Source organism: Pezoporus wallicus, unplaced genomic scaffold (genome assembly GCF_028554395.1).
Source record: "Pezoporus wallicus isolate ANWC-B61680 ecotype Strahan unplaced genomic scaffold, APGP_CSIRO_Pwel_v1 contig_6483, whole genome shotgun sequence".
Classification (NCBI taxonomy): domain Eukaryota; kingdom Metazoa; phylum Chordata; class Aves; order Psittaciformes; family Psittacidae; genus Pezoporus; species Pezoporus wallicus.
Window position 1 is genome coordinate 163,185 of NW_026642986.1, and position 26,182 is coordinate 189,366.

The 26,182-nt window shown below is 37.2% G+C and overlaps 1 protein-coding gene across 1 annotated transcript in view; it reads right to left on the bottom strand.

The window, feature by feature from the left end:
- Positions 1-14,879: 14,879 nt before the first annotated feature.
- NCAM2 (neural cell adhesion molecule 2) overlaps positions 14,880-26,182 on the bottom strand; it is a 286,227-nt gene continuing 274,924 nt past the window's right edge. Inside the window, exons 16-18 of the mRNA XM_057396479.1 lie at positions 25,096-25,300; positions 20,835-20,954; positions 14,880-15,125 (exon numbers count right to left, since the gene is read on the bottom strand). Coding sequence (XP_057252462.1) covers positions 15,014-15,125; positions 20,835-20,954; positions 25,096-25,300 — 437 coding nt within the window. The 3' untranslated portion in view covers positions 14,880-15,013. The remainder of the gene's footprint in view (positions 15,126-20,834; positions 20,955-25,095; positions 25,301-26,182) is intronic.

Sequence of the window (26,182 nt, forward strand, 5' to 3'; positions counted from 1 at the left end):
GAGTACAGGCATTTGGCATATGTGTATAGAAGTACACATACATGAAACATTTCTCCAGAATGGAAATATTTCTGGAAATACATAAAGCATTTAGCATTATGTTTTAGGCTGCCCACAGAGAATCTTCTTTTCAGAATGTTAAGGATCCTGATGATGTCTGTGTATATGGGTCCACAGCTGCTTCTCACAACAGCAACACTGGCTTACATGCCTGCCTATGCCACCAGGAGCACCCTTGTTTGCTCCTTCTTTGTTCTTCTCTGCAATACTTCACCACTGTGGGGAAGCCATGGACAATCTTTTTCCCTCTCACTCTTTTTCACAGGGGGAAGAAGTGAAAAGGGATGTTCAGAGAGAAGGAACTTATTTTTCTGACATGTGAAAAAATGCATAGAAACATATCCAGAAAATGCATACCCAGAATTACACAGAAATGCCCTTCCATGCTCAAACATTTTAGTTCAAGTTGATTTAGTATCTGAAGAGTTAATCATTTCCAAAGGCAGAAGTGAAAAAGAGTGAGTTTAACACTGAGTTTCTTTTGCAATTGGAAAGAGACTTGAAAATCATTCATATAGCTAATGAACAGAACCAAGTCACTGCAGTTATTTACTGTTATTTCTTCTGTATCACAGTTTGTATTTCAACAAATATAAAATATTAGTTGTTCATACAGATGAAAATGGAGAGGTGTTGTGGTTTAACCCCAGTTGGAAAATAAGCACCACACAACCACTTGCTCACTCTCCTCCGGTGGGATGAGCGGAGAGTCAGGAGGTAAAAGATGAGAAAACTCATGAATTGAGATAAAGGCCATATAACAAGTAAAGTAAAAGCTGTGCACACAAGCAAAGCAAATCAAGGAATTCATTCACCACTTCCCATGGTTAGGCAGGTGTTCAGCAATCTCCAGGAAAGCAGGAGCGCTCCAGCTTTAAATTTACCCAGTGTAAAGACGAACATCCATCTGGAATGCCCAGGACATTGGGAATGGTTGTTGCAGTTTCAGTCCACACAATTCTGAGCAGTGCAGTCTTTGCAGAGGCTGAGCCTTTTCTGCTCAGAGGTTGGTGTGAAGCTATTGACAACTACCTTCCCTGAGAGTGAGTGCAAAGAACTTACCTTGGTACTCTCCAGAGTTTCCAATGAAGCTGTTCTGAAGAAACGGCTGAGAGGGAATTCCCATTGATTGCCTCAAGGCCAATGGGTTCAGACAGAGCTGGATGTGGTCAGCTGTCCTCCCAACTAAACCCAAGCACCAGTGGGAGTGGCTGGGGCACCCCACTCTGTATCTAGAGTCCTCTTACCCATACAAAGAGGGATGGATCTAATAGCTGTGGCATCTTATCATTCTTTCTTTGCTAATAGGAAATCACATGCCAGTTGAACAGATCCTGACATGGGCTAATGTTGGATCAAAGAAGGTTATTTTCTGACTGGAAAAAGAAAGAAAACAAACCCGAAACTTCTTTCTTATGAAACAACTCTCCAGCAGCTCACTAGCCAGCTTTTCATTCTGTCTTCCTGCTCCATTTTTTTTCTTGCTCCATTTTTGACATAACACAGCGAGCATCTAATATAAATTGTTTTGTATTTCTAGCTAACATATTATGTACACTCCATTTCTATTTAAGTCATTTGGAATGTCATTAGGATGATAACTAACTAAGCAGTGAAAACTTTTCTTCTCCCTCTATTCAGCTCCCCATGCTTCTGCACATGTGGAGGATGTTAATTATCTTTAACAAAAGGTAAAAATTATTCTAAGGTAAAAATTATTCTAGTGAATGTTAAAAACTTAAATGGGTTTAAATTAGCATACTATGTCAACTGTTGCATACTAGTAAGTTTATTTTAGCTTAGCAAATATAGCATACCTAGCTCAAAATACATGAACATAAAAATCTTATGCAAGAGCTGCAGTGAGAGGGAGACCTATTTATAAGCCAGCAACTACTATAAAGTACCAACTGTGGGGCATACAGCAATTCATCTTCTGCACACAGCTTTTTTTTTCTATCAATCAATGTGAGAGGAACCTGGGAGAGATTGCAGTATCAGGAATAGGTTATACTTGTATAAAGACAGATCTACTGGATTTAAGTGCAAGACATCAGAGAAAACATGCACAGCAAATAAACATTAATAGTGAACCGTGTCCATTATCCTTTCCATGCCTGTGGAGTAAGACAACAGAAAAGAAGCTTGTTTCCAGACTCCTTAAATGCGGTTTGAATTTGGTTCTATTAGAAAAGTGAAGTTTGAGAAAATTACTACTAGTTATTGAACACACTGAAAAAATTTACTTCCCTTTCATCTCAATGGATTTCACAGCGTATCTGATATAGTCTTTCTAGTTTTGCTTTTAATTGTAGGTGGTAAAATCTGTGATGGTTATTTAACAATGCTAGAGACTGACTTCATTCATTTATGTCATGTGGGACTCATAACAACTTATCTGGGATTTTTCATATTCCTATTTTCATTCTCATGTAACACTGAAACCTTAGCACAGATGGTTTATCTTTATAATACTGTAATTGAATGTGTATTATCTCAGATATTTTGGCAGTTCTGGATGGTCTGAGGAAGTTGGCTGGCAAAAGAAGTCAAGCTGGTACAATATTGTGATGAAAAGGAAGCAATTACGATGTTTATTTCTGAAATATTTTGTAGCAAGTGATGAATCTAAATTCATGTGTAAGTACCGATTTTTCTCACTGAAGAAATTAAACTGTTAAGAAACAGCCCCAAACAAACAATCCATATCTGTCTGTATCTAACAAGCTAAAAACCTTTGCTTTGGGAACATGCTGTGTCTTTATACTGTAACAGAGTAACATGGAGTGGAACATAAAAATACAGAAGAGAAGCTGTGCCTAGAGGCTATGCATAAGTAATCTGCATCCATCTCACCGTAGATGTAATAAGACCTTAAATTATACTGATACTACATTTTAATCTTAACCAAAATAACCTATGAAATCCAGATATATGGCACATCTTAATTTAAAAGCATTTTAAGGGCAATTACCATTCCTTGAATTCCTAAATGCAGCATGTTATAGTTATTTAACTGTAGTAAAGAGATTTTTAAGTCGTGTTACATGGTCATTCTGTAAGCAGGTCATTAGCAAGAGCCAAGTAAATGGGAATCAAATTAAAAATAAATCAACCCTATTCCAGTAGATAAGTTTGTTCCAATAGAAATGGTAAGTAAGTCAAATGAAATCATTTAACCCCTTTATTATGGCTTTCTGCAATCACAGTAGCCAACTGTGTACTAGAGGCCTAATCCATATTGTTAGAGAAACTCAAGTAGCACTCAGCTAGCTTGCACAGTCACTTGTCACTGCAATACAGCACAGTTCTACTCGGAGACAACTAACTGTTGATAGAGTCTGAGAGACTCTTCACCTACCTTATAACTGTGAGGCACTGTGCCTGTACCCTTAGACAACCTGTATATATTGTACTCTTAACTGCTTCCATAAAAATTCAAATTGAGTAGACATTTAAAAAGCCTGACAGCCCACCACCACATCCTCCCCCAGTCCACCAGACTGAGGAGGGCACATCTCTGTGAGGAAGCAGCTGCTAAGAAGTGCCACCAAAATTTCCTAATGATGCATGTGTTCTGGTGTGCAGCACGCTGCTATGATCTCTCTACTTGCTCAGCTAAAATGACTGAAGTAAAGCATCGAAGTTCAAATACAACCTGTCTGTCACATTTTTGAAGTTGAGGCCATGGAGCTGTTTTGACCACAGATATGGCAAGAAGTGGACATCATGCAGTAGGCATGAATGAATAGGGCCATCAGTGGTCCAAAGCCCCAAGAAAGGGGATGTGCACACAGAGAGGAAGAAATGAGGAGCAGTATGCTTCTTGTGTTTGTCTTTTTTTTAAGATTCAAGTTTGACAGAGAAAAACTCACATAGTACAATAAACATCCAATTACATAAATTGAGTTTAATCCTTCTCTAAGGCTACCATAAAAAAAAAAAGCATAAAAAAACCAAAATGCATGTAATATCATTTATCTGAGCTCTGCAAAAACCCCACCGCAGGCAGGGCTTTGCAGCACACCTAGGTGCTCCATTCTTGTCAGTAAAATTAGTGAAATACAGTCTGAGAGGAAAGAAATTAACTGCTTGCAGAAAAAAGGGAATGTTTCAGTAACAGTTTTGTGTTCAGTATTAAAGAATAGGCTCAAATTATGCAGGTCAGAATCCTGGATGAATATTAGAAAAAAAAAACAACCCAAACCCAAACAAATAACAACCCGCCTTCATCCCTCTGAAATAAACAAGCATAAACCCCACCAAAACAAAAGAATTCTCAAAGAACAGTGTGGTTTAGTACAGTTCATCAGTTATACCTTTCAGTGGCTTCACCATTCAAGGCTAAAGAATGGAAAAAGCAAGAAAACAGGGTTTGTCTTCCTTTGCTGCTTTTCTGAATTCTGCTTTTAATGAATCATGCTGTACACCCATCAGTTTCACCAGCATACCAAGGTAAGGCAGGACCAGGACTTCACTGAGAATCTGGAACAGCTACCATCAATGTGCACAAACAGGAAGACCAGAGCAGCTAAGAAGGAAATATCCTCTGTGTGAAAGCCTTCTGTTCCCGCTCAAAATTAGAAATAGAGTGACAAGATATATCCAGAAAATTAAGAAGAATTAGGATAAACTTCTGCTAATTACTAATTGGGACTACCAGTGAAAAGTAGCAGATCAGGAAGTTTAAACCTCCAGATTTAATAATTTCCACAGACATCTGCCCATGTCCCCAACACTGCAGCGCAAGTTAAGTTTTCCTATGGTATCTATCTAACATTTCAGTCTTCTTCAAGTCGGTGTGATAGATCTTCATATCACTCGCTTTTAAGTGTTTAAAACAACCCTATTTTCTGCCAGCAAATTAGGATTTTTGGTTTCACTTAAATATCTCCCACTTGTTTCTATCACTAACCTTCTAATACATCTTTTGCCTATTTCTACACTGTTTTACTAAAGTACTTCTGCTAATTTCCTCACACTTCCCACTCCTCTTCAGAATAAAAATTATTAAACCCATAATTTATGCCCTCAGTACAGATTTCCCATTGATTTATTAAGTCAGCTTTCCCTCCTTCCCCCTCCTCTGCTTTTTCTCGACCATTGCCTTTTTTTGTGACTGTAATTCTGTTTCCACACCACCTCAGCCTCCTTGTGGCTTTTAGATATTCCACCAGTACAAGCTGCTGTATCTAAACAACAAAGCTTGTTGTTTGAAAAAAAGCTTGCTTCTTACAGTCCTTCTACCTTTTCTTAGAAACAAGAGAGAAAGCTATAAGAACTTAATGTGCTTACCTCTGGGAAAGAGTGTAGTTGCACCAGCCATTTGCAAAAGGGTCCCACCTCACTCGCATTTGTTTAACCTCTTTGAAGAAGTTACAGTGCTGCCCTCAAAAAGGCCAAACAAGGAAAAAAAAACCAACACCAAAAAACAAAAAAAAAACCCCAAACCCAACCAAAAATACACATCCCTCCGCCAAAAAAAAAACCAAACACCACCCCACCACCCCCAACCAACCAACAAACTCCAAACCTAGAAGAGGGTAATTCTGCAGTTACAGATGGTTAAGGATGTTCTCAAAAAGATGTTTTGGGAAATACTGCGAATAAGTTTATGTTTCTTTTGCTGTTATGTTACTTAAGTATTTCTAGGGGAAATTTGGGTGGTAAGGTATAGGGATGAAAGTGTCTCTAATTTCTTAATAATAAGCTAATTCACGGTTGCCCTTTCACATAGAAATAACTAGCATCACTTCAGAACAGTATGTCTCAACAGTATAATCTGTCAACACAGCATAGGATTTTGAAGCTAAGTATAGACATTCAGCTTCTAGTAATTGAATAAATAATTCAGAATTCATTGGGGTAAAATTAATATCACAATTAAAAATGAGTCTGCTTTGTTTAGCTTACCACTCAAATGTCATACAGAGAAAGAATCCTCTGCCCAGGAATTGGCTATTGCTCTCATGATCAGATACATTAAAACACCAGCATACTAACACTTACAAAGTGGCAGGAAAAAGATTTCTCACAAGGCCTAAGAAACCCCACTTCTAATCTAAGGTTTAAATCTTGCAAACAGTTTATGATTGTTCTTGTATTTATTGCAAGTAGTCTCCCTGAAACCAGGAAGAAAAATAGGTGCATAAATCTTCAGCACAAAACAGACAAGGTGAGGAAAAGAAACTACTCTTTCCAGGCAATTGATTTGCTCAATCCAAGCAACCAGCACCCAAAATAGAAATTGGATCCTCTGACCCTTAATTCAGTGCTTCAGCCTTTTTCTCAGTCAGTCTTTTGCTCTCCCACTAAAGACATATTACAAAATAGGAGCTTATCTCCCACGGATCTCATACAACAAAGCAATCTGCAAAAAGTACAATTAGTCTACTTGTAGCACTATACTTAGCTGAGAAACATGCTTACTGTAAATCGCCTAAATGATCGACTTCTTATTGCTTTAACATGTTGCTGTGGGCATTTACCCAATCCCCATCTCTAAAACTTTTTTTTCCTAAACATTTAACCCAAGTCTGAGAATATCTAAACTTCTTCTTACCCCTCTGTGAATCTTCTATCCAAGCCCTGATAGCCCTGACTGTCCCTGTCTCCTGACCCCTGGAGCTCCCCTCATCCTGTCTGTAACACAGGGCCCCATGTCAGCCTCCCAGGGACATCAGCTCCTGCTCCAGCAGCACCTTAGGTGGGCCTGCCCCCATCTCAGCAAGTTGATCCTGAATACCTGGCTTGACTTTGGCCCTGCATCGTCCCTATGGGCTCACTGCAGCTGGGGATGTCCCACATGACTCCTGCAGCCACCCTGCTCTTCGCGTGGGAGTGGTGCTGAAGCCTCCTAGAGCCCGCATTGGTCCTGCAGCACCCTGTCCATTGGAGCTGCCAGCCCTCATGGCACCCTGACACTAGTTATCTTTCAATAGCATCAGAGAAATCGAATACTAACTTTTACTTGATTTAGGTTTTTAGTTGTTTTTTTTTTGTGTGTGTTTTTTTTTTTTTTACTTAGTGACCTTAACAGTAAATCCATCAATAGCTGATAGACTTGCTTCGATTACTTTTATGCCTTTACATTATTGCTTCCCTCTCATGCCTGTATCCAGCAGATAAAGAGTGGAATTCTCAGAAATCCTGGACTAATACTGGAATCAAACTCACAGGAAATTATCAAACACTTCCCTTAGTCACATATGCAGCATATTCAGGTCCCCATCCTTCAGCATAAGACAAAAACATGGGCCTTTCAGAGGGCCACAGGGTGTTTCAGCTTCAGGAGTTTGTCATCTTGGTGAAGATTACAAGTGACAGTGTACACGGCACTGATTATGCAAGTAGTGTTTATTTGCTTTCTTTTACTCAAAGAAGCAAAAATGATATCTAACAGAGTAAATGACTTCATTTTTTTAAAAGATACTACTTTCTATTGAATACATACTTTACAGACTGAAGGATAGAACAAAACGCTGCAGCTGGGCATGTCATCAACGCCAAGAAGCGCAAAACCATTCCTTCGGTGCAATAATTAACACTTGCATCCCATTAGGGAACGGTCTCATTACAAAACATGTCTATAATGAAAAGCTTTGCATAAGTAACCTCTAACACACATCACCACATTCTGTCCTACTTATCACTCAGTAGTTTGAATTTCATTGCAAGAGCCCCGTCAATTAAACTTGCAGTACACTGTGCAAGGAGTCATTACATTCTCCAAATTCTTTTCTTTTTAAAGGTATCTATAGTTCACAAATCCACCTGAAAGCAATTCTTTAAGAAATCTAATGTTTGGTTTCTGTTGCTTTGGGAAGTGTCATAGCAGTACATAGCACTTGTTTTGTGGTTAAAGCACATGTTTTGTGGTTAAAAATGATTTAGTCCTTCAGATACAAGTAACTGATTATTTTTCCTCTACTCTGTGATAAAAGTAAGTAGCAAAGTAAAATTCATTTGTATTTACTGCTTACCTGTAATTTGAAGGAGGACCTACCTTGCGGACAGTGCATTGAACTAATTGACTCTTGAGATATCTGAACAAAATTTATCCATCACTGGATGAAGCCCGGCTTTTTTCTGACCAAGACGCACAACTATGTAAAACCTTTCAGTGGTGCACTGATGTTAACAGGACACTGAACCAGCTCTCTCAGGCTCAGTTTTTCAAAACAAGGAGACCTATTTTCTAATTGTTAATGCTGACACTGGCATTTAGGGAAGCACATGCCTAAGATGTCTGCAAGGTCAGAGTTTAAGGATCTGTGGAAGGAAAAGACATGGCTGTGAAGACTTTGTTGGGGAAAGCATTATTTTTTATCTGTGTACAGCCCTTCCATTCTTTGCCTGGTGTGGTTTGCTAGAGCTTATGTTGCACTTAGAAAGCTGATGCTTAGGCCCAAATACAAAATCTAGCAAGTTTCCATGTGAATTCAGTCTCTTAGAAGGTCTAATTTTATTGGTGGTAAACCAGAAGTGATAGATGTTCTGCCATTTCGGGGAAGAGGATGAGCTGTATTGTCTGGGGTGTGCTTCACCCTTTCTGCATCTTAGTAGAACACAAACTAGCATTGCAGTAAAAGCCTATTTCACTGAAGCCTGTGCCCAACCTGTTATCACCAGTTCCTGGTAGTGCTAACACAGATAAAGACTTTTTGAAGACACAGAGGTTAGCAAAACAAGCTAGCTTCTGCTGATAATAACTTCTGCTGGCATACTAAATACCTTTAAAATAGTGCATTAATCGTATTAATTGGAAAAAAATTATCTTTCAACACTAACATTTAGGGGGCTGATCATAATGGGCCTCAAGCTCAGCTGGAGACTCAGGATGCTACAATAGTAGTTTTTAACAGCAGTGATGTATTTTGACAGAAAAGAGAATCACTAATTGTAGGGCTGTTTGAGCATCACTGAGTACTTCTATAACGGGGGGGGGGGGGGAATGTTATGTTTCTTTTTGGCAGAAAGACTCAGAATGAATGAGACATCTTTACAGAAAGACACTTAGCAAAAATAAATGTAACTACAACAGTTCATTAAAGTAAAAGTATCTTTACTATTAATATACAAATGGTGAAGAGTGACAAATAATTAATATACTTTAAGCCATACTTTCAATGTCTTTCATAAATACAAAACCAGCATCTGCAATATTACTTCTTTTTACAGTATAGAGATATATATATACACAGCATTTCATAGGGACATAAGATTTTGAAACAATAAACAAACTAGCTCCAGTGGTAGCTAACTTAATATATAATTCAGGTGGTATATATCGCAAGTGGGCTGTTGACAATGTGTGGAATAACAAAAACAATATATGGTATGCTTTAGCTTATACTGTACACAGCATACAAATACATACCGAGTGCTCATTGTAGCAGGAAAGCTATTTCTTTTTTTAAACCTTGTCTAAGTAGTTCAAAATTCTTAGTGAGAACTCTACACCACGAGCAACACAATTATCTTCCTGGGGAGTCTGACTGCTTTATATATTTGTCACTGATCTATAGAGACTCTGAGGGTTTGTTTTCCCTTCCCCCATCCCTGCCTTTTACGTTTAAAAAAGTAGCTTACCTATATGGCAGAGTTAAAGGATACAGCAGAGTTAATATTCTCCCTCCTCTGGTTTTCACAGCTTGCAGTACCCTGACTTTGGCAATGGCCTCTAGCAGCCTCTCTTGTTTCAGCAGCTCCCCACTTTTCCTGTCACTGCTAAGGACATTCCCAATATCTGAGCAATTTCTCAGCTCACTCTTTGGCACCTGCTCTCTCTGGTAGTGGCTTTCCTGAAATGCCAGCACTGTATCTGGTCATCTTGCCCGCTCCCAATCTCACCTACGACTTAAAAGCTGCCAATACAAATTTGGCAATAAATATTTCATTCATTTCTCTGGGCTAAAAATGGCCAATATTCAAGTTTGAAAGTCAAACATCATGAGGCTTACAATGCCTGTTAAGAGGAAAGATAGACTTGTAAACTATGATTTCTCAGAACCTAATCCAAAGCCAAATTTGTAATAGAAAGGCTTCTTCTTGGCTCAGGTTCAAGTAAAATGATAAAAGAACACATTAGTATGTGCAGTGGAAATATTGAAGATCACTTAAAACTTAGTGAGTGGTATCCTCCCACCACTACAGAAATACTGTCGACTGGGTACTCCAGGAAATGATATGAAAAAACCTGGAAAAGGGGGTGGATCCTCTTTTAAAAAAGCCTATTCAACCATAGTAGCTTTGCATCAATTGGCCTGAGTATCTGAAGTTAAATAAATAGATTTAAGAAGAAATTCTACTTAGAGTGTTTTCATCTTTGCCTAAAGAAGTACCACAATTGCAATGACTTATTCAGTGGAATGTTTTCTTTTTCTTCTTTTACTTGTGGGCAGCTAGTAATGTATGGGATAAAACTGTGATCAGATATTTTTATCAGCATTTCCTGATCAGTAGAAACTCCTGATGGGAAAACCTCCTCTAAGCAAAATTTTAGCAGGAACCTGGCATGGCATTTAAGTTCCACTTACCCCTTAAACTCCAATCTGCAAAAGTGACTTGATCAGCTGAGGACATGCAGAGCCTCGCTGAGATGTATGGATGAAACTCAGGCCCCAGTGAAGTCAGTTTGAGCCTAGTGATGCCTGGATTCTACTGTGGCCCTTCTTGCAGTTGCTCTCAGCACCCCTCCCTAGATCAATTTGTAATAGCGTTCTTGAGTTTCAGTAAATCATCTTTTTGGAGGCCCTTTAATCAGGAGTGAATGTCATACAACAGATGCTACAGTATCTCTACAAAGATACTACTTACTATGACAGTTTACAGGGATGGTGAGGCCACAGATGACTGCAAAGCAAATATTCACTACAGTTTTATTCCAGAGGTAAAATGGTGGGAAGATGCTCCACACAATCTTTCAAATTTAAGAAAAGATTTTAATGTTTTAGGTCTAAGTAAGTACATAAATATAACTAAGGAGACTTTTTATCTATCTGACTCTCCAACTTGATAAATTGGTCAAAACACCCCTACACACCCCCATGTGTGTACTTGTATCTTTCCAGTAGTAATATACCCACTATGACCCTCACTAGAACTGTGATCTCAATAGATTTTTGAAAATTTTAGAATATTTATGTGACTTGAGAATACTACCTCCAGTTTACTTCAGATGAGTATTTGAGCATATTTGAGCAAAGTATGTCATGGTAGAGCTTTTAAATATTTTGAACAGGCTTTGTAGACAAATTACTAAAGATTTTTCTTTAATAAAGCAGAGTGGCATGCTATCAAAAGGCACAAATACATTTCCATTATCCGGTCTAGGAAACAGAAAAATGGCATGATTATTATACTACAGTTTGATGATTGGCACTTAAATCAATAATCAAAGTAATTACCACCGTAAAAGGAAAGCCACTTTTTTTGATAAACATCAATGCAGAGGCTGAAGACAGCAGGTGGAATTCACTATACGAGGCACTGTTGTCGAACAGCCTTTGTAGATGACTGTCATTGTGTGATTATGTTGTACATATCTATGAAGAGATAGTAGGCCCAATCTTGCAAGGTCTCTTATGAAAGTACATCCATCCTCCTGCTCACATCAACCCCACTGGTGTCAGTGGGGTAGCATATGAGGGTGGGTTCAGCCACACTAATTTCTTGCAAGACTGTGGCCTAAATAAATTAATCTTTGTCACAATAGACATTAGCATCACCAGAATATTAAATATTTTTGCAACCACAAAAAAATTATAAAAGTAAAAAAAAAAAACAAATAAACAAACAAAAAAAAACAGACCCCCCCCCCCGAGCACTTTTGTATACTAAATTGTTAAACACTAATTAAAACTTTTCTTACTGTTATGGTAAATCAGAACGCAGGTCTACTAAAAAAATTAACAAGAAGCTCAAAGTCATTTTACTTGATTTTACTCCTTACTTTTTGTTGAAAAGAGATTGTCACTGCCACATTCTATATCATTAATTAATTCAATAGCTCCCTCCCACCCTTGTTCCTAGAGTATGTTAGTGTAACAATTCAGATTACTTTTACAAATAGTTATATTTTGTCAACTCTTCTGACATTTCATACTAACACTTAAAATTACTTTTAGACAGAAAAAGTGACATTTATACAGATTTTTTTTCTTTTTAGTCTAGAATAGTAAAAGAAAGTAAAGAAATGACGTTATTCCACTCTACACGTATCTTACAAATGACTATGCGCTGCCCCTCATTTTGAAATATTTTCACATATCAGTGTTTTTAAGCATTCTTTCATAGTTATAGTGTGGCTTTCTCCTGCAGCGTAGTCAAAGCACAAGAGATAACAGACCAAATGGCATGCCTGGACAGTCCATCAGTAATTTAGAACTGTTTAATTCTCAGCCTTCACATAGGCCAGCTGGCAGGAGACTTAACAGCAGGAAGAAAATAAATACTCCTGGAAAAAAAAAACTTTTCACTTGTAATCCAATGTAGTGGGAAATGCTTTTGCTTCCAATATTGAAATAGTTTTGCGGTACATTTTACTTGTAAAAAGCATCACAGACATATCGATAATAAATGTGCTGACAGGACCTCTTAAATTTTCTGATTCCTTCACACTGTAATTAGAGGCCATATTAGAAAGCAAACAAACAAACAAACAAAAAACCAACAAAATGAACCCCCAACCCTGAATATATAGCTGTTAGGCTATAAAGTTTTTTTGTGTAAATCTCAAGAAGAAGTGCTAAAATTTGAAATGCATCTACAGTCGAGCCTAGATACTGTTATCTCTGCCCATATTGTATAGAAACCTTGTTGTGCAGATGATCATGCTGGATTCAGAAATAAGCACCGTTTGCCTAGCAAAGCTTAGCTTGACTTATGTGAATATGCACAGCACCACCTAAGTTTATGATGACAGGCAGAAGAGGAAAGGATGTTTCCTACCTTCATCCCTGGTAAAAATACTGCATGAGATGATGCGGGCTGCCACATTATTTTCAACTGCTGGAATTTTCCAGGTCCCTTCCTTGCATTTTGATAGAATAAAAAGCCCAGATGCTAATATATACTTCATAAAATAACAGATTTTCATATATAAGAGACAACTGTTCCTTTTAATTACTGCTTAGGGGCAGTCCTGCTCACTGTGTACTTAGGAAGAAACAGGACTGAGATTTAATAAACACGCAGCTACTTGGTAGTACTGTCTACCCAGTAGTGGGAGTATGCGGGAGCAACAGTGAGAGGTCATAAAGGAATGTCTTCATGTTTCCTTCACCCAGAAATAGTGTCTTAGTATTTAAAGAAACTTCTTTTCAGCACTTTCAAATTATTCTCCTTCATGACTTTTATCACACATTTCTACCTCCTCTTACCCATTATTTTCACTTTGGTACTGGTTTTGTGGGAACTTGGCCTCTTATCCTAGCCACACCAGTGGTTTATTGTTGTTACTTTCTAAAGTAAGGAAAATTTGTAAAAAAACCCATAAAATGACTTGGGTTTGAAAAATAAAAATCCCCTACGTGTTAAGTATGTCCTCCTCAGCAATTTCAAATGCACTAAAGCTTGGTTAACATGAAGGTTAACCTGTCATCTTCCTCAAATTTAAGGACACTCTGTTACATTTCACTTTCAGCTTTACTGCAGAAAAGTCAACCACTTTGCCATGACTTTGAAATATCAGCTAAGGGTTGATGACATCCTCTGGGAAACTGGGAAGTAAAAGAACTTCAAATATGAGCAAAATTCAGATATAAGTGAGGATAGAACATGATTTACTGAGTAAAGCTACACTTAAACCTCAGGTATAACTTAGATTTGGGAAATCCATAAGGTACTCTACAATTTACTCTTTTAAATACAATTTTTCAATCTAGTTTTCTATATTGTTTATCAACCTCTTTCACAGCAAGATTTTGAAAAGTTTAGTAGGTGTGAATACACTATGCTGAAATAGAAGCAAAATATATTACTCCAATTAGTGGCACCATTAAATCAATGGAAATAAATATGAATAAATTTTGCATCAAATAAATCAAATTTCAGTGATGCATGTTAAGCAGAATAATAAATATAAACAATAAAAAAAAACAACTTAAGAAACACTAGACAGGGAAAAATGTATTTGGTCTAATACCAAATTAGCTTGTGTTTATTGTAAGGTTTCATTTAAAGCCAAGGTTATGATTAAAAAAAGTTTTATTTTCACACCTTTGCTGTCCTTTAGTTCACATGCAACCTCCAAACCTTTAATACAGTAAACCTGAATCACTGACATGGAGTCTTTCAGAGTCACACTCATGTAGCCAGGATGAGACCAATATACTGCTACAAAATAGTTAGCCAATATTATTTAAGTCTCTACATGGCCATTATCAACTTTTTATTTTACAAAAAACCCCAGGTGAAACTACAGGTGGAGCTGGCTCTGTGTTTACTTCCAGTGATAAGTACAGCTGGAATGACTACTGAGTGTCTGCCATTGCTAAGGTCTTAAACTTTATACTGAGACTGTTTTTTCTTTAAGGACAACCTGCACTTTTTTTTTTTTATTATAAATGGAAACAAACATAGTAGTAGATGTCACTTTATGTATGTAGCTTGTACTGTAAGATCTGGAGAGATCTCGTATGTTGTTTGTGATTAGGGGTGCTTTATAACTGTTCTTCTAAATAGACAAACTTTATCATATAATAAATTACAGTCCTTATTCTGCATATTTTTCAAATTTATACCATGGGACTTGGTGTCAGCAAAACTACATACTAAAACCATTAACCAAAAAATAGAAAGGAACTGTAGACAGAAACTGTTTCATCATATGTACACATGTACTAACTATTCCAAGCTTAAGTTTCCCAAGAAATTAAGGTCAGCTGTAAAATTTTGGTCACGGGGTTACTTCAATCCAAATGCATTATCCAGACAGCTGTCGTTTATCTTATTATGCTTTGCTATCATCTTCTTTTGACTGGATGATGTCATTAGCAACTTTGATTTCTATGTTTTCTGCGTTTAAAGCTTCTTTCCCATTCTCCTCCTTTAGGGGCAGCTTCCTATCGGAAGAAGAGAGGAATCATGGTAACACATAAATAATGTGTAAACTGGAATTTAAGTCTATAGCGTACATATTGCTTATACAGTTCACAGTGTTTCTAAAAACATAATTTACATAATTTATTGACAATAATGTATAATTATTTATATTATGAGGTTATTTGCTTTTGAAGAAATTCATATTAACTCTTCCCATTTCTATAAAGCCAGAAAAACCTAAATGGCACATGACAAAAACATTGCTGCTGCTCAAAATGCAGTTTCTGCAGTAAGACAAAAGAAGCAATATAATGCAAATAAATTGACCCAAGACAGTATAGAGGTATGAGTTCCTTAGCATACTGTGAAACACTTAAAGGCAAGCCTTTTGATGAATCTAGATTATACCCTTTTTTATGTCTGTATCCAAATATAATTTATTATATTATATATATATATATATTATAATATATAATTCAATTTTATATGAAATAGGAAATCTATCATTGGAGATTATGCCAAGACATTGGTAAAGGAAAGAACTTTTTATAGCACAATGAGGTAATGGAAGTTATTTTATTACTTAGAAAATTCTAAAATTTTTTTTTGCTACATCACATTATCCAGCTGCATTAATAACTTATAGCTGTTTTAAGACTAACTTAGAGAAAACTCAGAGGAGCTTTATGATCCTTAATTCCAGTGGCAACAGTGTCTCCACCGTTGCTTTACAGGAAAGACAAGCACTGATTTCATTCAAAAGGATCTGGAAAATCATTGATTCCCTGCTGCCAGTAGTTAGCTGTCAAAAAACATTAAAAAAAAACAAAAAACAAAAAACCCAGAAGCTGTCAAGATATGTATGGTTTACTCAGATGCTCCTGTAATAATGTCTCCTGGGCATAACTGCTGTTAATCGTGATTTCAGTTTGCATTTGCTTTCTGTTTTTAACTAGGGAATAGTATGCATATGCCTTTTTTATCCATTATAACCGGTAAATGTTTCAGTAAACTTCCACTGTGATTGCTTCGATGTCCCAAAGAGCAATATACTGTTCAAAACCTGTCTAAGGAACCCCTTAGGAATGTCTTCTAATAACAGTGTTTAATAACAACAAATAAAATACTGCAATACTCAAATTACCAGTCTTATGAAACTTACACTGTATGAAACGAACTGCTGTTTGTCTAGAGGTTAAACAGTGAGCACAACCTGTATCTCAGAGAAATCAAAGAGAAAACTAACTTGCTCTATTACAGTAAAGTATGTGGGATATATATCAGCCGTCTGGCTTTGAACACAGACAAAGATCTCTAGTAATTGCCTGTTTCACGTGGCACACCCAAAGGAAACAGATTTCAGCCCACAACACAATGCCTGAAAGAATGGAAACAGCAGAACCTAACACTAGTCTGTGTTTAAAAGATGATAAAACATTGAGGCAGAGGAAGCATGGCTCATGAGAAGCATTTTAGGTAAGCAGGCACCTGTGTTAGCACTTCCACCAGTATTTAAAGAAAGACTGAATTTAATCTAGTTTTATATAAAGGCAAAGTAATTTCTCAAAAAATATTGCTGAAAGGGAAGAAATATTTAGTCAAAGTGAAAACTGGCCAATTGACAGAATATTCTGTTTTGGAGAAGTGAATTAAGAGCATGTTACAACTATTTTCAAATTAATTGAAATATGAAGATTTGTTAGAACCCTGCTGAAGGATACTAGGTATTACTGAAATCCATGTTCATGCAGTGTGATAAAATTAGCCTTGCTTTCAGTCAGCAACAAAACAACCAAACTACAGACAAATCAAATGTTTTGCAAGTTTTCCTCATCAGAAAGTTCATCCACCCATTCCTTAACCTGATTGTCTTTAAAAACTTGTAGGCTTTTTTGGATATCAGGTGAAGTTATCAGTTTAGTTGTTGTTCAGCATTATCCTTCTGACTATGACAGAATTTTTGGGTTTGGAATTTTCCTCTTGTTTCAAATGTTAATTCATATTTAATCTTTAGTGCAGATTCAATCATTTTCTTCTTTTAATTAACTAAATGAAGTTTAAATGTTTTAATTACACCGATTTTCCTATACCTAAGTTTTCTTTAGCTACATCTATTCAAATTAATTTGATGTTTTACAGCTGGGCAGACTAATCCCTTCAAATCTTAAAGTATTTTCTAATGAAAGCCTTTTTTGAAAAAAAAAAAAAGATACTAGAGAACTTTAAAAGGTTCTTTTGCTTTAATCAGATGTTGGGTGTTGTCAATCATTAATAATATTGACTTCGCTCAGTGCTGCAAGTGGCCTAAATGAAATGCTGATATTACCCATACAAAACTTTAACTAGAGTATTTATACTTTCCTATTTTACAGGAGAATGGCTCCCAGCCCTTTTCATACTGGAATTCACCCAGCTTCATTAACACTAAGAAAAACTCAACTAACACTAAAAACACAATAATGTCAGAATTTTTACATTAATTAGTGATGCAATTAGTACCACATTTCACATGGTATTTTAATCATATCACAGAAATGTAATACGAAATGCACAGCTCAAAATGATTTCCTGCCAGCATTATTAAACCTTCTTGACTTGCAGGTGAAAGTGCTTTGTGCTCATCTGTCATGCACGGATTCCAAACCTGGCTTTGAAAAGAATCACCTGAGTTAAGGTAAAACACAGACTGCTGAATAACATGCTGACCAATATAATGAAAATATTATTGTAAAATGAAGTAATCCCTTTATTAATTATTTTCCACAAATGATTAAATTGTATTTAAAGTTCTAAGTATAATTTGGTATTATTCAAAATAATTCAACTAATTATTCAAAATATTTAATCCAATTTAAACTGAAGGCTTACCTCATATACCTTTAAAACAGCTATAATTACTCAGAATGAATCCTACCATGTATGTACATTGCCTGCCTGGAATGTCCTTGAAAGTCTTCCTTCCTGCAAGCTAAGCTCTTCCATTCAAGATTCCTGCTGGTCATCCTTGCTCTGCCCATGATATGCCTAGGTTTCAGCTTCCAGCTGATAGTACCTGTTACTCACAATGTGTTTTGTTAACAAATCCTACTTGTTCTTCCTACTGAGGGACTTCCACCCTATTGCATCCTCCTTTCCTTTAGTAGCATCTCACCCGTACTTTATATTGCTTCTCTGTTTTTTCAGTTATGACCTGTGAATAAGCAGGTTTTTCCATGTTCCTTTAGTACCAGTGTTCCTTCATATGTCTTGGCTGCATGATGCTCTATTTATCTTTGGTTTCCTAAGTGACTCTGTCCCGAATCTTTAGCTGGCTTCTGTCCAGCTGTACCTTGGACTGCTGCCTTTTGCCACTGGTTGTTGGACAAGAATTTACCAAAAGGAAACTCTCATCATTATTAATATCTCTTGGTAGACCTATTCTCCCAAGGACATAATACCTATTAAACTCCTTATCAGTTGTTCCTATGCTTTAATTATTTTTTGTGCCACCCACTGACTGATTCTTTCCCCCTCCCCCAGGAGTTTGATAAGAGTTTTGATTTTAACATCCTCATAGTTCGCTCATGTCAGCTGTTCTAATGACTGGAACAAGTAGGAAGAATTGAACTGGATTTTTCCTGCTATCATGTCCCTTGCTAGATGCATCTCTCTTGTATTTGCAAGATTTGGTTCTACAGATTGTCCTGAAGTACAAAAAAATGTGGCCCTGGCACCTTACCCACTAACATATCCGAGTCCTGCTGGACTTTTACAGTGTTTACTACTACATTCCCCTGACTCCTCAGATAACTGTGGGTTCTCTAAAGTGCCCCTCATTATAAGTTCTAATATGAAGAGCAAACATATCACTAGTCATTCAACAAATTCCATAATTGTTCAATTAACACAACTTTAAAGTCTTCACGTACAGGTTCTTTAAGGAAGTATATAGCTTATTGCACTGTTATTTTAACACAACTTCCAACCCCGTTTACTAAAAATGCCACTGACAATAACACAGGCTTTCTTCTTATTAAAGGCTCTGTGGAGTTCTAGACAATGTTAAGAAAAGCAATTTTCTTGTCATTTCAGAAATAGACTTGTAAGAACATCTTCTCCTTTCAAATAACAACTGTGATTTTACCAAATAACCAACAGGTGATTTTTTTAATATTATTTTTTTGACAGGCTGAGAGAGATGGGGTTGTTCAGCCTGGAAAAGAGAAAGCTCAGGGGACATTGTATAGCAGCCATTCTGTACCTAAAGGGGGCCTACAAGAAATCTAGAGGACTTTTTACAAGATCATGTAGTGACAGGACAAGGGCAAATGGTTTTAAACTGGAAGACAGAAGATTTTGATTAGATATTAAGAAGAAATTCTTCACTATGAGGGTGGTGAGGCACTGGCACAGGTTGCCCAGAGAAGTTGTGGCTGCCCCATTCCTGGCAGTGTTCAAGGCCAGACTGGATGGGGCTTGGAGCAACCTGGTCTAGTGGAAGGTGTCCCTGCCCATGGCAGAGGGGTTGGAACTAGATGATTTTTAAGGTCCCTGCCAACCCAAATCATTCTATGACTTTGTGATTCTATATTACTACAGAAGTGTCTTTGTAGCCATGACACCTTTAAGTTTTCATGAGGCAGGAGATTTTCACAACACATGAAAAGCTTTGGGCTCAAAGAAACTAGAAGCTTTCTTTAATAATTTCAAATCAATTGACTTTTGAGGCTCAGAAATGAAACTCTTTAGCAATCAATTAATGTCCTTTAATACCACTAGGTGGGAACTCTATAGAAAGAATGAAATTGTCAATGCCTTTGTTGAAATACTAATTTCTCTTCCAACTGAATTTTCAGAGGAAAAAAAAAAAGCATATCAGAAGCTCTCATTGCAATAGTAAGCCTAGGAAAATACCAGCTTGCTTGTACCCTATCACAAATGCTACTTTATCCTCCACAGAGGTTTCGAGAAGTTATTCAGGTACAAACACCAGGTACTCTACCCAGTTTAATTTGTTCCAGGAGCTGCAGCAGCAAAGCAGAAGAGATGACCTGACCACCAGCACTTGGGATCCCCCAGCCCAAGGCTGGTCCTTGTGACTCAGGAGGCAGCCAGAGCCTTGGCAAGAACTGCTGCTGTTGTTTCTGTGCTGAGAACAGCTTTCAGGGGTAGGAAGAGGGCATGAGGAAAACAAGCAAAGTGGCTGCACTTCACCACTATTAATCCAGTTACACCACATGGATTTAAATACTGAGCTAAGCTCCCAGTTACATGAATGAAAGCACGAATGGTCCACCCCATAAGATGCTGGGTTTCTGGAGCATGGAATCACTGTGCTCTACTTACAGGGGGTGTGTAGGGATGTGTCTGTGTCTCAATCTAAGGCTATTTCTGAGAATCAGGATATTATTCCTGTGGAGGGGTTAATAACTGCTGGAATGTGGTAAAGATCAGCTGCACCTGACTAAAAAAATCTTGGTACTCAGCCACCACTGCAGGGTCAGGAGAGCTGGATACTTGCTAACCTCCATAGAGGTCGTAGTGTAATGATACTCTGCAGAATTGCTGCTATTATGGTGTTGTCGTCCAAAGGCTGGATAATGCCCAGATGTGGTTGTACAGCTGTACACTGCTGCAGCACACCACTCTGGTGATGCTGTTTATCTCCCTTTCAGAAAGTGTGAAGCCCAGTCCACTCTTGTAGCCAGAATGATCTTGTGTGAAACTCCAGGGAATGTCAGGCTACTTACTCTGGTTCTGTGAGGGGAGTTGTCTCATTTGGCTCATTTACAGGACTCCCATCTTCATGGTTGGTAATTCTTTCATCCTCTGTTCTCATTTCCACTATTGGCTCTTTTGATCCATCCTTCCTAAAAATTATTAAAAGAGTCTTAGTCTTATATCATCATATTAACCACATACATTGCATATAAATAATTACCAAGATCCTTTCTCTCAAAAGTCGGCGAAGAAAAGGCAGAACTAATTATCAGTGACTAACACCACTGAGACACATTTAACAGCCTGTTCCAAATTCCTTGAAGTCTTCAAAGCAGCCTGTATCTATGGTTACTTGCCTAACTCCACAAACATCATGGATTAGCATCTCAAAAGAGCATCTAGTTTATGACTAAATAATCAGATGATGGCCTCTTCATGGCAATAGATGTAAACTTTGCTAACCTAGTATAATAAATACAGGACTTGATGCCTAGTTATGCTTGAACTTTTTAGGCAGTATAAAGAGCCTTTATATTAGTATACACACGGCAGAACTCTAATATCCTGAGACTGTGATAATCCCAGCTGCTAAAACAGCATAAAGAGCCCTTGTGTGATAAGAATCTAGCCCCTTCTGCTTGCACTAGTAGAAGAAACTCTTTGTTTCTATGTCATATTTCCCCCACTTTAGGAACAAATGCTAGTCTTTCACATGTAAGTAAAAGAATAACTTTTGTGCTAATTGGACAATGAGTTGGAAGATGGAGCAGTACTGCCATTATGCTTTTCTTGATAATCATAGAATAGGTTTGGGTTGGAAGGGACTTTTAAAGGTCATCTAGTCCAACCTAGGACTGCAATGAGCAGGGACATCTTCAACTAGATCAGGTTGTTCAGAGCTCTATCCAACCTGATTTCCAGGGATGGGGCACCGATCACTCCTCTGGGCAACCTGTTCCAGTGTTTCACCACCCTTGTTGTTAAAAAGTTCTTCCTTATGTTCAATGCAAATCTTTTTTTCTTTCACTTTAAAACCATCACCCCTTGTCTCATCTCAACAGACCCTGATAAAAAGTTTGCTCCATCTTTCTTATAAGCCTCCTTTAGGTACTGGGAAGCTGCTGTAAGTTCTTCCTGGAGCTTTCTCTTCTTCAAGCTGAACAACCCCAGCTCCCTCAGCCTGTCTTCATAGGAGAGGTGCTCCAGCCCTCTCATCATGTTCACATCCCTCCTCCAGACTTGATTTAACAGGCCCACGTCCCCCTTGTGTTGGGGACCTCAGAGCTGAACGCAGTACTGCAGGTGGGCTCTCTCAAGAACAGAGCTGAGCAGGAGAACAACCTCCTTCAACCTTGTAGGTCGTGCTTCCTTTTGATGCAGCCCAGGACATTGACAGCTTACTGGGTTGCGAGCGCACACTGCTGCATCATGTCCACCTTTTCATTCACCAGTATCCCCAGGTCCTTCTCTGCTCTCAGTAATATGGCTATGATATGGAAATAGCTTCTCAGTGCTACAGAAGTATTAATAATATTAGTACTAACTAACTTGCATATAATTTTAATCTTAAAAGGTAGATGAAAGGATACCCAAGATATATTTGATATTTCCAAATAAAAACCTCTTTCCATGTAAATATTTCACCCCTATTCCTGTCATCAGATCAGGAATTGTATCCTGGAACTTCATCAGCCACAGTCTAGAAATACAGGGTAACTGAGTTACAGATGAATAATTACTTTTATATTTAACAGACTATTACCTGGACCTGTGATATTCTAGAAGAAGTCAGACTGCTATGTGCCATAGGAAAGAACTAAACCCTCAATTCATATCTCTGTGTTAAACAGGTTGTTACAACTGTAATAATCCAACTTCTCAGAAAGTACCTTGAAAACTCTACTGTCTTCCGAAAGATATCCTCAAGGAAAGCCTTTGTAGGTTAAAAAAAGTCTGGCACAAATAAATATGTAGGCAAGAAGTCTAAAAGATTCTGGTTATTTAAAAAAAAAAAAAATCAAACCAACAATCCAACCCTGCATCTGCTTCTTCACTTCTGCAAGTGAAATTCTACTTTAAGATACACAAATGGTTACAATGCTAATTTCTGTTGATGAGACACAAAACTGTCATGGTTACCTCACATCTGTCAAAAGATTACGGATTGCATAGGACTGGTGGAGGGAATAAGAAGTTCAACTTTCTTTGTTTGTATGTCTACGGTTTTACAGATGAACATAGATTATTGAATGACCAAAACTTAAAAAAGACATCATTTGCAAACAGCATTCATATAGGACTGAAGCACTGCAAAACACCTAAAAATTCCACAGCAGGGAAAGTGATCTGTAGGAAATGCATGATGTAGTTTTTGTTCCAGGTGTCTGTACGTTACATGCATTGTACCATCTCCATTCATTACATATGGAACATAATTACTAACTCTCTATATATCCTACAATCAAAATGTAACATACAACTCTCCCATAAACCCACTCAAAAATTCAGAATGCAAACTGACATATTTAAAACATGGAAATGTCAGTGTCTTTTAGGGAACAGCAGTTGGCATGAAATAAATTAAAATTCTGACTCTTCAAGCCTGTCTTGAATCAGCCTCACAGTTTATTTATGCAGACTAAAGGCTGAAATAAGAACAGTACCAAATTCTAAGACAGATTGACTGAAGATCATCCCAACAAGGAAAGAAATCTAATTAAATATGGTAGTTGTTCTTGCAAAATAAGTGTCATGGAGGAATTAATGTTAAGTGACCAGGCTTAATGCTTTTCTGGGAGAGCATGGAATGTCATTTGGGTATGAAAGGAGAGAGCAAGGTATAAACTATTGTTAAATGACATTTGCAACTTTAGCTCCATAAGTTCTTCCCATTCAGGAGGTTATATACACCAATTTGTACTTGGTCACTTCTTGAATGGAAAATTAAAACATAAACTGAAGTGCTGTGCTCAACAGGAAAGAACAGCCAAGTCAGAGTCAGAAGCTTCACATCTTGATTCTATTGACCTGGACATGCTAGTTTCATGCCACAGAAAAAATACTTTCTTCTCTTACTGTAAGCTGTGGAGAATTAGGGAACATCTATTTTATGACATAACTTCTATTCAGAAGCATTATTTGATCTGGTTTTGTTCCATGGAGCTGTTTCCAAAGACTTGAGAACCCAACTAAGAAATGATTACCTAGGAAAGACATAGTCTCCTGAATCCCAATAGTCAGAACTAAAACCAGAAAAGACACAACAACAAAGCTTGATACAGCTATAAATAATGAGGGCTGCAAAATCTGATCTCCCAGGAGCTACAGCACACAGGAATTGGACCAGTAAATGTTATTTAAACCACACAAAGATAAAATTCTCACAAATATTACAGTGTATGAATAAGAAATCTATGAGATGAACATAATGAGGAAATTAAGCATTTCTTAAGTAAAAAAAAAGAGAGACTGTAAGTAAACCTCTTTCTGCTTACCTTTGGAAAACCCTGTAAATTCTGGGTCTTTAAAATATGATTACTTTATGCAATCAGTACTTGATTTGTTTTGCCAGAGATCTCATTATCCACTCTTATCATTTAAGGGAACATATTTGCACATAAATGATCAGTTTATTCACATTTGTTTGATGAATTAGCCACTACATGGGTGTTTGTGAGGATCAGGACTGTTTAATCCCCACTTATGTTTAACAATCATTGACTGTTGCTATGAAGAACAATAACGGTCCTGAGTGTTTCACCCACATCCAAATCAGCACTCCTGTTTTTAAAAATCAACAATACTTTTTATTCTTAAAGTCTATGGGCAAGAAACAAGATTTTCCATCTGAGAAGAAAAACTTCACGGATCTTCTATAACACTATGTCCTTCACTCCCAGATTTACTGGCACTGCCACAACCATATGCTGAGGTTTCGGGTATTAGCAGCTCAAAGATGGATTTGTAGAAATGAAGTTACAATGATCTGTTCCTCATGGACCAAAGATGTGCCTATAACTTACTGAATTGCAATCGATTTCCTTTGTGTGAAGCTGCACAAAAATGCCATCTTAAAGCGAGATACTTTAAATGACTTTTTGTGCCTGTTTTTCTTTTAAGGCAACATTTGACCACAAACAATGCTATACATTTCAGAGGAACACTTTCCAAAGTAATAGAAACGTTTTAATAATTCCCTTTGCCATGCCACAAAATGGCCATGAAGTTAATATAAGTTGGACAGCCAAGTTTCTTTTAACGAAGTTTCCAAAATATGTGATTAATACTCACAAGTAAGCGGCCTTTCCTTCTTCCAGTTCTTTGCTTTTTCCACTTGAACCACTTTTTTTCCCACAGATCCTCCTGGTGATGCACATTAGCAATCCACATTGTCGTACAAAGAAGCAGGTAACATCAGTCACAACCAGGATTAACAAAAGGGCTGCCACTCCCAGGCCAATGACAGCACCAAGTCCAAGACCATTAAAAAGAGTGTCTTGAAGGAAAGAAAATTAAAATTAATAAAATTCAACCAAAACAACAGCATCTCATGAAGCTTTTAAGGTGTTGGCCAAGAAGCTAAAGGATATTTAGAAAAGAACCATTCAGAAATTAATGGGAATAAACAGTCTTGAAGATTAAGGATGTATACAACTTAAAAAAAAAATCACACAAAAAAGAAAAAATTCTACATAATATTTTCCCATTGCCAAAATTCCAGTATGGTCACATCTTAACATTCCAAGACTGAAATTATCAGCATGCAGCCTAAGAAAAACTTTTTAAATGCTCAACATAATAGTTGATATAAGCTGTCGTTTTTCACTTTTCAAATCGAATTATCAGGGTTGCTAAGCAGAACTATGAAAGGGTTAAGAGAGTGCCAAAACAGTGTTTATTCTTGTAAAGGTCATTTTCTGAATTAAAATAGAATTCAAAAGTCTTAAAAGAAGATAATTAAAGCTATTTAATCTGCCAACAGTTGCAGTCTGAAATAAATTAATATGAGGAAAACTATGGGTATTATGAAATGATTATAGGGTTAAGACCTCATTTTGTACAGTCTTGTACCTTGAAAATACATTCATACACTTCAAAATGGACATATTCCCCACCTGATCTTGTTTGCTGTATTTTTATTATGAAAGATGATGCCTAGCTAATTTTAGTTCATTACTAATCTCAGAAAAAAATACTTCGTTTTGATGCACTGACATTTCCATAACAGAGAGTAATGCTACAGACTGTTTTGAATAGTGTCATTCTCAGAACTACTGTGTTTGTGAACTCAGATGACCCTTATATAGGAGAGAACTTGTATCTTATCAATAAACTGGGCAAAAAAGACGACTCATTAAAGTTCATCCACACATCCAAT